The sequence below is a fragment of the Aotus nancymaae genome, unplaced genomic scaffold, assembly GCF_030222135.1.
Source record: "Aotus nancymaae isolate 86718 unplaced genomic scaffold, 86718_ANA_hifiasm-v0.15.2.pri h1tg000040l, whole genome shotgun sequence".
Classification (NCBI taxonomy): Eukaryota; Metazoa; Chordata; class Mammalia; order Primates; family Aotidae; genus Aotus; species Aotus nancymaae.
The window spans coordinates 83,754,192-83,768,631 of record NW_026988454.1 but is presented as its reverse complement, the minus strand read 5'-3'; the positions used below and the strand labels follow the sequence as shown (position 1 = coordinate 83,768,631).

Genomic DNA, 14,440 nt, shown 5'->3' with positions numbered 1-14,440 from the left:
CCTATTGACCCAACTTTTCTAGTTTTTCAATATGAATGTCCCCAATAGAGTAATTAATGAAGCCAACATTGACCAAATTCATTCTCTGCATCAGGCATTGTGCTAAGCACAGGATTAAGAAGATGAATAAAACACTGAAACTGCCCTCAAAGAGTGCCCACCCTTCAAAAAGTTCAACTGTTGCTTAATTTTATTACATAAAATAAAACACAAGAATCATTATAAATTGATTCCCAAGTTTAATTGGAAGCTCTACATGAAAGTTTTGTTCCACAGCAATTTTCTGAATGAGAAAAAAATCGAGTGACCTAAGATACAAAGAAGACAGCTTTCCCAGGATAGAAAGGAGTTGCAAAAAATCAACTAAATCTAATATACTTTCACCAAAGCCACAGTAAAGCTGGTAATTTTACATAACCGCTTTAAAACTAAAAAAGAACAAGAACTATCAAAGCTTGTGATACAGCACTTCTATAAAGGTAGAATAGGCAATATATATATATTATATATTATATATATAATTATATTTGTAGTCCCAGGTTGAACCCAAACAGTGCTAACACCTGAGATTTCTGCCCTGAATCTGTTTATGTGCAGGACTAAGGACCAAGAGAACTTCTGGGAGAACCTCATTTTAGAAGAGAGAATTCAGCACTTGGGTTTGGTTCAAAAATAGTGTTTTACTGTTTGAGTATATGGTACTCAAAATTTGTCCTCGTCTAGCCCCTGGGCTTGGATGAGAATTTCAAATTTTAAAACATTCAAAAGAGCACCTTTCACTAAGAAACTGCAGGGAAACACCTGATTTGGGATCTGTGTCACAAAGTGCAATACATGGTGGAAAGGATCTACTTTCTCCTTCTATCTATACCCTACACAGTGTAACTTTGACTTATGGAAGTTTCCAAGACTGTTTCACTCCTTTGCTCCACTGGAGGCTCCCAGGTAGGACGGGCGCCTGCATCTCACATGGGGCAGCAGTGAAGATCATCAGCACCAAATGATGCTGGAGAAAAAAAGGAAGAAAGTGGCAGATGTCACGAGGCAAATGATGCAGAGGTGCACCCCATAGGGCACCCTAGACATAATTGGAGACTATTTTGCAGGGAGCAGCAGGACTTTCAATAGTAAGTGAGGATAAGAATCAGATAAATAGGGTTTATTCCTGCTCATCTCACCTCATTGTCTACTCCCTGTGTTCTGCTCCATAAACATAGGTTACTCAAGTATTAGATCCTAATTCATTTTAAGAATGTGTTGAATTATTTTTTAAGTAGAAATAAAAGTGCCCACTTATCTGAAATTTAGTTACATAGTCAACAACTTCTTTCCCATCATGGTATTTCAGGTGGAACACTGAGATTTGATACTGTGGTGATCCCACAGCAGAATTATGAGAAAGAAAATGCATGGGGAAATATGAATAGAAGGGAGTAGGGCTGGTTCACAAGAGAAGACGCTTTGCCTCGTTCTCCTGAGAACCAGTGGCACTGAAAAAAAGATTACTGGTACTTTTGGAAATTAGATAAAAAGTAAATTGAACTTTAATCCAGAGGGCATCCCTGTAGGATGCCTGGTCAGAAACTTTGGGGCTGCATTCCTTTTCTTACTTAAAGATTTTTGCAAAAGCTTTTCTGCTTGCAGAAGAAAATTCTGAAAAAGATCTCATTTTAAAATATCTGCATGAAAATGCTTAGAATGGACTGTCACATCCCTTATTAGAACAAAGTTGACTGGAGATGGAAAACCATGTATTCCGTTGAATCTTTAATGGGCTTCACAAACAATTCAAAGTAGAATAGAAAAGAAAGCACCAACAAAGCTATTTGATCAAGACATGTTTTGAGTTTTTTGGAATTGGGAAACCTCTTCTCGCTTTGCAACAAAAGATCTTTTCTTCTTCTCCTCAACCTATCTTGTGTTCTGTAACCAGATTGATTTTTCTCTGCATCACTTTTATATTATTCTCCTGCTTAAAACCTCAGAAAATCAACTCCATAGGGAATGACAAGGAGGGGTGGCAGAGCAGCAAATTTATAGAGTAACCACTATAGCTAAAATGTATTGCACACTGTGTGCCAGGTGCTGTTCTAAACATTATGTATGCATTAACCCATTTAATGCTCAAATAATCCCTATGAGACAAATGCTATTGTTTTACCCCATTTTCAAGATGAGCTTAAAGAACGTGCTCAAGATTGCACAGGTGGCATTTCAACCCAGGCAGGTGGATTCTAGAACCCTCTCACTCTTAACTTCTGCATCTACATTTCAGAACTCAAAAAGCCCTCAAGGGTACGAAAAATATATATTTTCTGTTCATGTTGTGCTCGAGCCCTGAAAAGTCAGAAGGGAGGGGAATATTCTTCAGCTTAATGATGGCATTCAAAGCTTTCCACAATCTAACAAGAACTCTTTCCTATCTTATCATTCACGGTCCAATCTCAATTCCTCCAATCTAGCCAAATGTTCTTACTGTTTCAAAGTTTCATTCTTCCAGAGTGTCTCATTCTTTCCATCTTTCCTAAGCTTAATCATCACTTAAGGCTCACGTAAAATCCTGCCTCATCCAGACAAGAATGCCTTCTCTGTCCATTGGGAGGGCCCCTTAGTACTCCACAACTGCTGGAATCCACACGAGCAGTTTGACATCATCACTCACTGCTTTGCACGTTTCTCCTGTGTGTTTTTTCTCACCTCCATTCTTAATTTTACCTTCATACAAAGCAATCTCTAATGACAGTACTCATTTCAGAAACACTTTATGTCTCTGTAAGCAAAATAACCACTGTGGCACAACCACAGGTGGTCGCCTTTGCTTACGTAGGGTAGCGGCCCTCAACCTTTTTGGCACCAGGGACTGGTTTTGTGGAAGACAATTTTTCCATGGACCGGTGGTGGAGGGGAGATGAAGGTGGAGGGGAGGCATTGGTTAGGTTCTCATAAGTGGCCTGTGCAACTGAGATCTCTCCCATGTACAGTTCAGAAGAGGATTCACCTCCTACGAGAATCTAATGCCACCTGATCTGACAGGAGCTCAGGTGGTCACGCTCCCTCACCCTCCACTCACCTCCTGCTGTGCAGTCTGGTTCCTAATAGGCCACGGACTGGTGCTGGTCCACAGCCCAGGGGTTGGGGACCCCTGATGTAGAGATATCCTTGCCTTGATGGAATAAAGGGAAACAAAAATAAACACAAGCACTGAAACTGGCTCTTCTATAATTGCCAGGAGCAACTGTCTTGGGGTTGGAAAGATACATAGAAAATGTGTTTTCTTGATTAAGTTCTCTTTGTTTCATCTAGTGATTTTTAACACACATATTTCTGATTTATGGTGATTTCATTAGAAATTTAAAAATATATATTTCAAGTTAATTTTCTCCTTATGTCAACAATAAGTATCTCTTGCCTATGCCAGACAAAGTATCTGTGCTTGGCCACTGTTTCTTTTCTTCTTGACATCATCACTTTTCAGATGGTATTGAACTGAAATGTGGAATTTTATTTCAATTCTTTTGTCACAGTATGCACCTTATTTCAAGAATTTTTTAACACTGGCACTAAACACAGTGTGCATAATCAAATGAACAATTCAGAGAATTTATATTGCCCTATATTGAGTTTATTATTCAAAATGCCTGTATTTGGACCTGGTGCAGTGGCTCATGCCTGTAATCCCAGCACTTTGGGAGGCTAAGGCAAGTAGATCACTTGAGGCCAGAAGTTCAATGTCAGCCTGGCCAACACGGTGAAACACTGTGTCTACTAAAACTACAAAAAAAAAAAAAAAAAAAAGGCTGGGTGTGGTGGTGGGTGCCTGTAGTCCCAGCTACTTGGGAGGCTGAGGCAAGAGAATCACTTGAACCCAGGAGGCAGAGGCTGCAGTGAGCTGAGATTGAGCTACTGCTTCTATACTTCAGCCTGGGCCATAGAAAGAGACTTTGTCAAAAAAAAAAAAAAAAAAAAAGAAAGGAGGGGGAGGGGAGGGGAGGGGAGGAGGGGAGGGGAGGGGAGGAGGGGAGGGGAGGGGAGGGAGCCCTGTATTTGGAGGATACAGTGACAGTAACTATTTTTTTTTTTCATACAGAATATTGGGCTGAGCACAGTGGCTCTCACCTATAATCCCAGTACTTTGGGAAGCCGAGGTAGACGGATCACTTGAGGTCAGGAGTTTGAGACCAGTTTGGCCAACATAGTGAAACCCTGTACAAAAATTAGCCGGGTGTGGTGGCACATGCCTGTAATCCCAGCTACTCAGGAGGCTGAGGCAGGAGAGTCACTTGAACTCAGGAGGTAAATGTTGTGGTAAGCTGAGATTGCACCACTGCTCTCCATTGTGGGCAACAGAGTGAGACTCCATCTCAAAAAAAAAAAAAAAAAAAAAAAAAAAAGAAGAAAAAAGAAAAAAGAAAGAATAGTAGATGGTATACTTTCTGAGTCCAATATGTACTACTATGGAACACAATACTAACGATGACTAGTTTTGATACTTATATCACCATCCTATGAAGAGAAAGTTTCAAGTGAAGGGGTCACACAGTGATCAACCCTTGAGTGTGGATTCAGGAAATGGGCATAGGAGTGATCAATGGGGCACGTCTGGCTCTTTTTAAATGGTATTGCCTAGGAAGACAGGAAGAGGGCGTGGGAAATGTAAGGGGAGGTACAGTTCAGAGAGATCTTTTTCACCAAAGACTGGTTCCCTTCAGTGGCTTCCAGTGAAAAAAGATTCCATTATTTTTGTGGGCACTTATGAAGTGCTTTGCTTTTACAATTTATTCCCAGTTTTGATCTTCAGAAAGCCTGCCATGCCTGTTTTTTTTTTTTTTTTTTTTTTTTTTTTGAGACTGAGTTTCGCTCTTGTTACCCAGGCTGGAGTGCAATGGCGCCATCTCAGCTTACCACAACATTTACCTCCTGGGTTCAAGTGATCCTCCTGCCTCAGCCTCCTGAGTAGCTGGGATTACAGGCACGTGCCACCATGCCCAACTAATTTTTTGTATTTTTAGTAGAGATGGGGTTTCACCATGTTGACCAGGATGGTCTTGATCTCTTGACCTCATGATTCACCCACCTCAGCCTCCCAAAGTGCTGGGATTACGGGCGTGAGCCACCACGCCCGGCCCGCCATGCCCGTTTTAGGCTGGGAAGGGCAATGGGCAAAGGGTGACAAGCCCTGTTTTCCTTGAGTTTAGGAAGAGTTCAGCCAGAACCTCCATAGAGGAAATCTACTGCTGCTAACTGCTTGAAATTAGATTAACCACTTATTGGTGTTCATGATTTTTTTTGTTTTTTAGCAGATTTATTGAAATTTGCAACCAAAACACAAATACAGTGCATACAAATTATGACAATAAAAATCATTGTCATCTTTTTTCTAAAACAAGTAATAAAATAGTAAATAGTTTTAATCTATGGAATGTTAAAAAGATTTCAAATACGAATATTCAAATATTTATAGAAAGAAACTAATCAGGTTGTGTATAGTAGATAAGAAAGGTGAATAAAGAAAATGTAGGTATCTGGTCAGCTGTTGTCTTTCTGACCAGAAAGGCTGCCAAAGGTCCAAGCAAGTTTACTAAGAGACAGAACCAGGACACAAATCCTACACGCTGCTTACCTTGTAACCAAAGGATCCTAGAATAAGCATGGCCCTGCAAATGGGATTGAGAACAAATTGGTTTAGTTTATTACAGAACGGAAATAGGGAACATATTTTTAAAAGAATGGTGGTCCGGTTTAGATGCTTTTTAAAATGTAGTTTTGAACAATTACGTGTTTGTCATTCTTAAAACTGGAGAACTTACCTCTTAGAATGACTGATTTCCATTAACTCCCTCATACTTTTTCTCCCAGATTAAGGATTGATGATGAGCTCTGAAATCTCAAATGTATCTTACAATGTAAAATGTATCTTAAAAGGTAAAACATAGTAAAATGTAAAAATCTTAAAACGTAAACCAAGAGAAATGGTTACATGAAATCATATTGAGTGATCTTGTGTAGTTAAGATTATTTAAGAATGTGCAGAACTCTTAGATAAGCCTGTAGTGGGACACACCCTCTGATGGGTCCCATAAATGGTGATTCTTCTCTAGCTACAGACTAAGATGTACCAATCATTCCTACATTCCTGAATAACAATGAAGTGTGGATCTCAATTAATCTTTGTCATACATTAGGCACAAAAACGAATGTACAGGGACACAACTAGGTTGGCTTTATCTATCACGCAAAACGAAAACTAACACTGTCAGTACTTTTTACAACAAGTCTGGCTACTGAGCAGACTTAATTACCAAACTTTTTTCTGGTATCTATGGAATCAAACATGCTTTGCTAATATTGGTGGATCCTTGTTTAGTCAAGCTACTTTTGGCAAAACTAGCAAGACTGAAGTTTGTATGTAATCTGTTGGCATTTAACAATGCAGCTGTTGAAGGAATTGAATTATTTTAACCATATATGGTACCAACAGTATATGTACACTTTAAGCTCAATTGAGCCATGTCTGAAATCGCACCTCCCTTTACTCTTTCTTATTTTTTTCTTATTGTGCTTTTTAGAAATTATATAATAATTTTATGATAAAACATAGTACTTCTTTTTCGTCTGCTTCCCCATGAGAATGTAAGCTTGATGAGGGCAAGGACTTCATCTTATTGTGTCTATCTGCAGTATCTATAGCTACGCCTGAAATGTAGTAGATGTTCTAAAAGTACTCACTGAATGAACAAACCTGTATAGGTTTGCCAAAATGAGTGGCCAACAGAAATTTTCAACAGGGTCTATCCACTGTAATTTTACCATAACTTTATACTAGGTAAGAATGAGTTCACAGAACCATTTGTTTACAGCAGATTTTAGAGACACAAAAAATGGACTGGAAATTTGGTGTTTTACTAAGAGGTCCTTGGTAAACTCTTTTTTTTTTTCCACCTTTTTTTTTGTTTTGAGGCAGAGTCTTGCTCTATCACCCAGGCTGGAGAGCAGTGGCACAATCTCGGCTCACTGCATCTTCCACCTCCCGGGTTCAAGCAATTCTTCTGCCTCAGCCGCCCAAGTAGCTGGGATTAGAGGCATGCGCCACCACAGCCAGCTAATTTTTGTATTTTTAGTAGAGATAGGGTTTTACCCTGTTGGCCAGCCTGGTTTCGAACTCCTGACCTCAAGTGATCTGCCTGCCTTGGCCTCCCAAAGTGCTGGGATTATAGGCGTGAGCCACCACGCCCAGCTGGTCATTGGTAAACTCTTAATAGCATGTCTGCATTCTGTGGCATCCTTATCTAGGAATGCTACTGAAGAGATTGTGGAATTATACTCACAAGACATAGGAAGCTAATGTGGAATGACTTCCAAGGGTCAGATTAATATTATACCGCCTGCTTCAGTTCTGTCTGGCCCTCCCAGGATGGTTTAAAATGAAATTTAAAAGTCTTTAATGCTGTCCCTGTGTCTCTTTGTCTCTGCATGTGTCTCATACACATCAATTTACCCACCCACAGCAATTTCTTTATTTAGACAAAAAGATAGAAAGGGCCATTTCCCTTTTCCCTTCATGCCTCGTAGCCTCAAAGTAGACTCTCACAGGTACAGACATGTTACCCCTCAGACCTATTCAGTGACGAGATGTAAACAGTTCACTTTAGGCATTGGCTCAGCTGTGCTGGCCCTCCCTTCCCAGCTGTGGAAGATCCAATGGAGACCTGTTGAGCTTGGGAACTTCACTATGACAAGATTCATGTGATTCATGACAGATGCAACTTAAAGCACAGTAACTATAGTGTCGCCAGAAACCTGCCCTTTGTGTGCATGTGTGTGTTGCATGACCTCCTCTTACATCTGTCCCTGAGAGCTTCTCATCATCATGGTCATTCTACCTCCACTCCCGACTCCGTGCCATCAGAAAGGAGGCTAGCTTGGTTCCTCCTAAGACCCAAGGAAGAGGTGAGATGAGGGTGTCTCACTACATTTGACTCAATTTGATTTTATTAGGTAGGCAAGGTTAGTAAATTAATATTCTTCTAGTTGAGTTTTTTGGGCAGTACAGAGTTATCTATGGAACCACGAGCACCTCTAGCATCTAAACCATAAACATACATTAGGATGGTAGCATGGCCATTGCATTCTTCCAGAGGGAGAAAAACTATTTCAGAAGAAAATTTTTTATGCACAGGCTGAACTCTGCTTCATCTAATTTATTCCAGTTTCCAACATTAGACCAATACAAACTGAACTCTAAGAAATAGTCACACACAAAGGTACTCACCACTAATGTATTCATTTGTGAAAAAAAATATGGCATACTAAGCTCAGGCTACATGCCAAAAAAGATTAAGATTTTGTAATAATCTGTCATGGGCAATACACAACTCTATAGACGGTCACCAAATCTTGTTTATCAGGCTGTATCTTCTACAGCAGTTGTTCTCAGCACGTTGATTTTGTCAATATCTACAGACATTTTAGTCAACACAACTGGAATGGAGGAGGGGCTGTGCTAATGAATCTAGAGGTCAGGGACATTGCTAAACATCCTCCAATGCACAGCAGTCTCCCACAAAAAGAAGTATACAGACCAAAAGGTAAACAGTGTTGAGGCTGAAGAACCCTGCTGTATACTGACAGAAAGGAATCTGAAGCATGGAAATTCACATGATGTTTGGGAGCCTAGTAGCTAAGTGAAGCCAAACTAATTTTTTTCTGTGGCTGTGAGTCTTGGACCTATCACTAAAAACTTCGGTGTTTCAAACTGTGCTTAATAAAATGACTCTGCAGGATCAACAGTTGGGTATTATTCCTATGTCAGTTTACCAGTTACAGAATTAGGAGTGCCATACCACTGCTGGGCTAGTAAGACAAATGTTTTGGTTGCACTACAAGGAAGAAGAAATCATGAAAGTCTCACCCAATCATAAAATGCCAAGTGATACCTGGGTTAAGAATGTTAGAGGTCATCATGGTGGCTCACGCCTGTAATCCCAGCATTTTAGAAGGCCGAGGTGGGTGGATCACTTGAGGTCAGAAGTTTGAGACCAGCCTGGCCAACATGGCACAACGTCATCTCAACTAAAAATACAAAAAATTAGCCAGGCGTTATGGTAGGTGCCTGTAATCTCAGCAACCTGGGAGGCTGAGGCAGGTGAATCACTTGAACCTGGGAGACAGAGGCTGCAGTGAGCTGAGACCATGCCATTGTACTCCAGTCTGGGCAATGAGAGTGAAACTCCGTCTCAAAAAAAAAAAAAAAAAAAAAGAATGTTAGAAAACTAGAAAACTTGGGGATAGAAAACTCAGGGTTTTTGAGGCACGGTTATTAGGTGGTCTGTAGGGATTAATCCTAATAGGTTTGATGAGCAGCAGGGATATTTGCAAATCTAGAGATTGTACTCCTGATCCTGGAGGAGGAAAGGAGGATGTCAAGAGAGAGATGGATCAGATCTTGGGCAGAGGAGATGGACGTGCCTGGCTTCAGTACCAGCTTTGATCCTAGCAGTGTGATTCTAGGCAAGTCTCAAACCTTCTCCATGAAATTAGGAGCTAGCCTGTACTCTGTGGGATTCCTTCTAGCTCTATCATTCTCCCTCAAAGTTTTCCTCAATATCTGTGCTGGTACACAAGGATTAGAACAACTTTGAAACAGGATGCTAGTGAGGTATATTTATTAATTTGCCATAGTGTACGGTAAAGGAAATAAAGAACAAAAGAAATATATGCAGATTTGCATAAACGGGAAAACCTTTGCGAATCATTCATTCGACACACATCTACTGAGCATCCCCTCTGAATAAAGCATAAAATGTTTTCTATTTGTTTTAAATGATCCTGAGAAACTCTTTAAAAGTTTATTTCCTAGGATTTATAGCAGTTAACATTCAGTTCCACCAATAAAATTCCTCACTGGATTCCACAGGACAGATGGGTCTCCATTAGCTAATAACCTTCCAGGTGGTGCTGACAAAGCACATATGTGAATACTCCCCTCAGTGGGAAATAGAGATGTAACTTCTATACTTGCCTCAACCTGCTACTAAGACTTTCTTCACAGTCCTGGATTTTCAAAGATCTAAAGTTAACTCTTCTCTTAGAGAATATATGCAAACAAGTAAACGTAAAACTTCAATGCAATGCTCTCAACCCATAGCTCTGGTTCTTGTCTTTGTAATTGATGCCTCCTGAGCAGACTGCCAGCCTCTGTGTGCTCCTGCTTGAGAGCTGTCTGTCGGGGGAGGAAAATGCCCAGCTCCAACAGTTACATCTTCAAAAAGGCCACCTGGAGAAGGAAGGAAAACCCACAATGCTTTACTTCTATAACACGACAAAAGAATTACATGCACATCAAATCAGAATCAGGTAAGTCCGGTCAATAAGAACACATGCCAATTTAAACAGAAAAATGACTCGGTGGAGGCTGACATTGCATTTTACAGCAGGAACCAATTAGCCTTTTTTTTCTAATGAACCATATAGTAATTAAGATGATTCACATACATTTTACAGAAAAATAGAATTTTAATTGAAACTAAAGTTCTATTGCCGTGAAGTAATCCAGTCCTCATTCCCATTGGTTCACAACTATTGTTTTGGACCTTCCATATTTAGAATTCTGAGTGTCATTCCTATGTGATTCCAGGTCCTCATCACTATAGGTAATTATGCCAGTCTCTCCTGGGTCATGGTGGTACTTTCACTTAAATTGTGTTGGTCAGCAGCAATTCATCTTAAAACCTAGAGTTAAAAAAAATTAATTCATACAGTCTTAGGTTCAAAATATTTTCAGACTATGTAATGAGGTCCAAATCAAATGCATCTAATTTACCAATAGTTCTGGAAACAGACACAAACATAACGAAGTCAATCATAAATGTTTAGAAAGGTGTAGTTGAGGGGTGACAATAAATTGTGCCAATATGAGGGAGAGAGTCAAGGATAGAACAGAGATAGATCGTGAAGTATGGCAGGCTTGGGAAGCTTGTATGAGGCCTTTACTGGGGAGAAAGTGTGAGCAACAGAAGAAAAAAACTCTACTCTTAAAGAAGTATGGGACATCTGTCAATAGCATCAGGAAAGTTTGTCTTTAAGTCCCAAATGCAATAAAAAGAGGTATGTATTTAACTATCTCTGTTAAAAGGAAAGGGAAAGGAAGGGTCACACAGGGCAGAAAGCATCTGCTTTATGTTGAGTAATTCGGGACGTTACCCTTCATACAGTGCTAGTGAGAAAGGCACCTGCTGAGTTTCCGTATCAACTTCCTGCTGAGTTTCTCTATCAAGAGAACACCAAATTGGAAAGAGCAGCAAAGAGGAAAGGTTAATTCCTAAACAAAATGTAAGCACGGACAACTAATGCAAACCTCAAGAGCTTACTGTGAAGCTCAAATGAAACCATTGTTAGTTCAAGCTACACCATTCTGTAACTCCCCCCACCACTTCACAGACCCTGGTCAAAGTAAAACATTCCATGAGGGTTCGGACCATGACAAACATCCTGCCCAACCACCTGACTTTCTTATCATACCCTGGTGGGCAAAGACCCAACGGAAGGAACATCCCTATCATATTTTGCTGGACAAAGGTCCAAGGAACATCCTATGACATCCCACTGGAAAAAGGGCCAAACCACCTGATCACAGGAACATCTTATCAATATCCCGCTGGGCAGCAAGCCATACTGCCCAAATCCCTCCCTCCCACACCTGTAAGTACCCCAGCTTGTAAGCAGTGGTGGGCTCTGGCATTAAGCTGGTCCCCCATCTCTGCAGTTCTCATGCTGGACATAAAACCTGCATTGCTGTAGAGCCACTACCTCTCTGTCTTTAACCCTCACCTTCCCTTCAAAACCTAACAGTAATTATTAGGAACATCCATGTGTTTCCCCTGTCTCTCAGCTGACAGGAGATATTAGAAGGCTGTGAATACACCAGCTGAGAAGAGAGGCCAGTAGAGCCTGTTACAGTAGACAGGGGAAGGAAGACCAGAGGCCATGGAGTCTGACTTAGAGCTCACTGTGGGCAGTGTCCCTGGCAGGTGACATTCGGCTTCTACATAGACAGTTTACAGGGACAGGAAGCTCACAACTGTACAAAGAAGACAATGCTGCTGCTTATATTCAAACAGGAAGACAATGGAAGAAAATCAGTTATCTCTTTTTTTTAACTCTGAAAATTGCTATGCCATGGAGTATTCCAACCAGAAACTACTTAGCGTAAGGATAACACTGATAAATTACATTACAAAAATGGTTAAGAGGCCGGGCACAGTGGCTCATGCCTGTAATCCCAGCACTTTGGGAGGCCAAGACAGGCAGATGGCTTGAGGTCAGGAGTTTGAGAATAGTCTGCCAATATGGTGAAACCCTGTCTCTACTAAATACAAAAATTAGCCAGGCGTGGTGGCACATATCTGTAATCCCTGGTACTCGGGAGGCTGAGGCATGAGAATCACTTGAACCCATGTGGCAGAGGTTGCAGTGGGCCACAATTGCACTGCTGCAATCCAGCCTGGCTGACAGGGGGAGAGTCCATCTCAAAAATAAGTAAATTAATAAATTAAATAAAAAAAATAAAATGGTTAAGAATTTTAGCTATATAGAACAGTGATTCTCAACTTGAGGTGATTTTGTGTACTCGGGGGCATATGGCAGTATCTGGAGACATTTTCAATGGTCAATAATTACTGGAAGGGGGTGCTACTGGCATCCAGTGGACAAAGGCCAGGGGCGTTCACCTACAATGTAGAGAGCCCCTACGACAAAGAATTAGCAGCTAGCCCCTTTTGGCCTTTCCTCATCCACAAAATGGGAATTCTAACAGGATGTACTTGAAATTTGTAAAACATTTTATTAAGCCTATTTTGATTTTTTTCATCCACAGCACAGTCCTATGATTTAGTAAAGCAGGCATTTGAAACTTTGTTTTACATATGAAGAAACAGAAGCTCAGAAAATGTAAGAAACTTGCTCGGGTAGCAAAGCTGTTAAGTGACAATGGTGGGCTTAGAAAGAAATTGATTTCTAATCCATCTTTTTCCCACTATAACTTAACAGATGAATGACAGAAAACTATAGAGGCTTAGAGACTTCCAATCTTTGGTATTGCCTCAAATATCAAAAGATTTCTTTTGCATGCCTGTGAATATGAACTCAAGATGAGGAACAACTACAAAAGAGGCCAAGCTGCTTAACTTAAATGATGCAAAATGGAGCCTCCCACTGAAAAAGAAAAAAGTTTAAAATTTGGCTTAATGCCTTTTTTTCCATCTAGTTTTTATAGTTTCATTTGCTGAGCACATTATGTATTTTTAAAGACAACATGAAACTGCAATCATCTTTGGGAACAGGTACTGTACAATGCATTTTAATTCCTTATATTTTAAACACTGTGAGTTAACATATTTCAAATGCTGCTTTTGTGTTCTCTACCATTTATCTATGACAGGAAAAATTACTTCCCCTAACTGCCATTTATTTTAAGAGAGGATAATTTTATTTTGTTCCACTACACTGAAAAAGATCTCTATATTTCATCTTTTTAGTTTTATTCCCCAAAGTAAAAGTTTTAAAGCTTCTCATTGCATGTGACTATAGCTGCAGCTTTAAGCTCTGTTGGTTGCTACATTTCTGGAATATAGTTACAAAGCATAAATAATTATTTTAAAAAACAAAAGATGAACCTTTTCCTGTTGGTTGTAAGATTTGACTTAGTTTTGTGCGCCTGAATAGTGACACTTGGGAATGGAGAGAGGGAGAGGACGTTAAGATGTCTAAAAATTATGTCTCTGCTTTGAGTCATCATCGAAAAATGATCTTTTTAAACCGCAATAAACATGGCCAGGTTGATGTACTGTTGACCAAATGTAAGCCTGGGAAGCATTAATACATTTGTGTGACACATTAAACACTTTTTAACGTGATTTTTACCCTAGATAACAAATTTATATTATTTCTCAACATTTATTTAGAATTTCAATCACTACAAAGATATATCATCAAGGCTGGCTACATAGAAAGGCTTTAGAAAGGACTCTTCACACTAAGTACACAGACACAAATGTTCCTTTTAAAAAGGACATTGTTGACCTAAAATCCAGTTTCTTGGCCAGGCGCAGTGACTCACACCTGCAATCTCAGCACTTTGGGAGGCTGAAGTGGGTGGATCACCTGAGGTCAGGAGTTCAAGACCAGCCTGGCCAACATGGCAAAACCCCATCTCTGCTGAAAACACAAAAATTAGCCAGGTACAGTGGTGGGTACCTGTAGTCCTAGTTACTCGGGAGGCTGAGGCAGGAGAATCGCTCGAACCCAGGAGGCAGAGGTTGCAGTGAGCTGAGATCCCGCCACTGCACTCCAGCATGGGTGACAGAGTGAGACTCTGTCTCAAAAATAAATAATTAATTACTTGAATAAAATAAAATAAAATAAAATCTAGTTTCCAAGATCCGAA

General features: G+C 40.2%; 2 protein-coding genes across 5 annotated transcripts in view; both read right to left on the bottom strand.

Moving 5' to 3' along the window:
• LOC105728456 (U3 small nucleolar RNA-associated protein 14 homolog A) overlaps positions 1-3,157 on the bottom strand; it is a 187,206-nt gene extending 184,049 nt beyond the window's left edge. Inside the window, exon 1 of the mRNA XM_012468848.2 lies at positions 3,071-3,157. The gene's annotated coding sequence lies outside the window, so the exon portion shown is untranslated. The remainder of the gene's footprint in view (positions 1-3,070) is intronic.
• Positions 220-14,440, bottom strand: part of UBE3D (ubiquitin protein ligase E3D) — a 201,833-nt gene continuing 187,612 nt past the window's right edge. For 3 of the 4 annotated variants that reach the window (XM_064360896.1, XM_064360895.1, XM_012468841.2), the window contains one exon: positions 9,832-10,273. Coding sequence is in view for 3 of the 4 variants with exons in the window: in XM_064360895.1 (XP_064216965.1) it covers positions 10,253-10,273 (21 nt within the window). In the remaining variant the exon portion in view is untranslated. Of the gene's footprint in view, positions 1,007-3,070; positions 3,164-5,620; positions 5,655-5,807; positions 10,274-14,440 lie in introns of those variants that run through there. The other variant, XM_064360894.1, reaches the window with a different exon arrangement.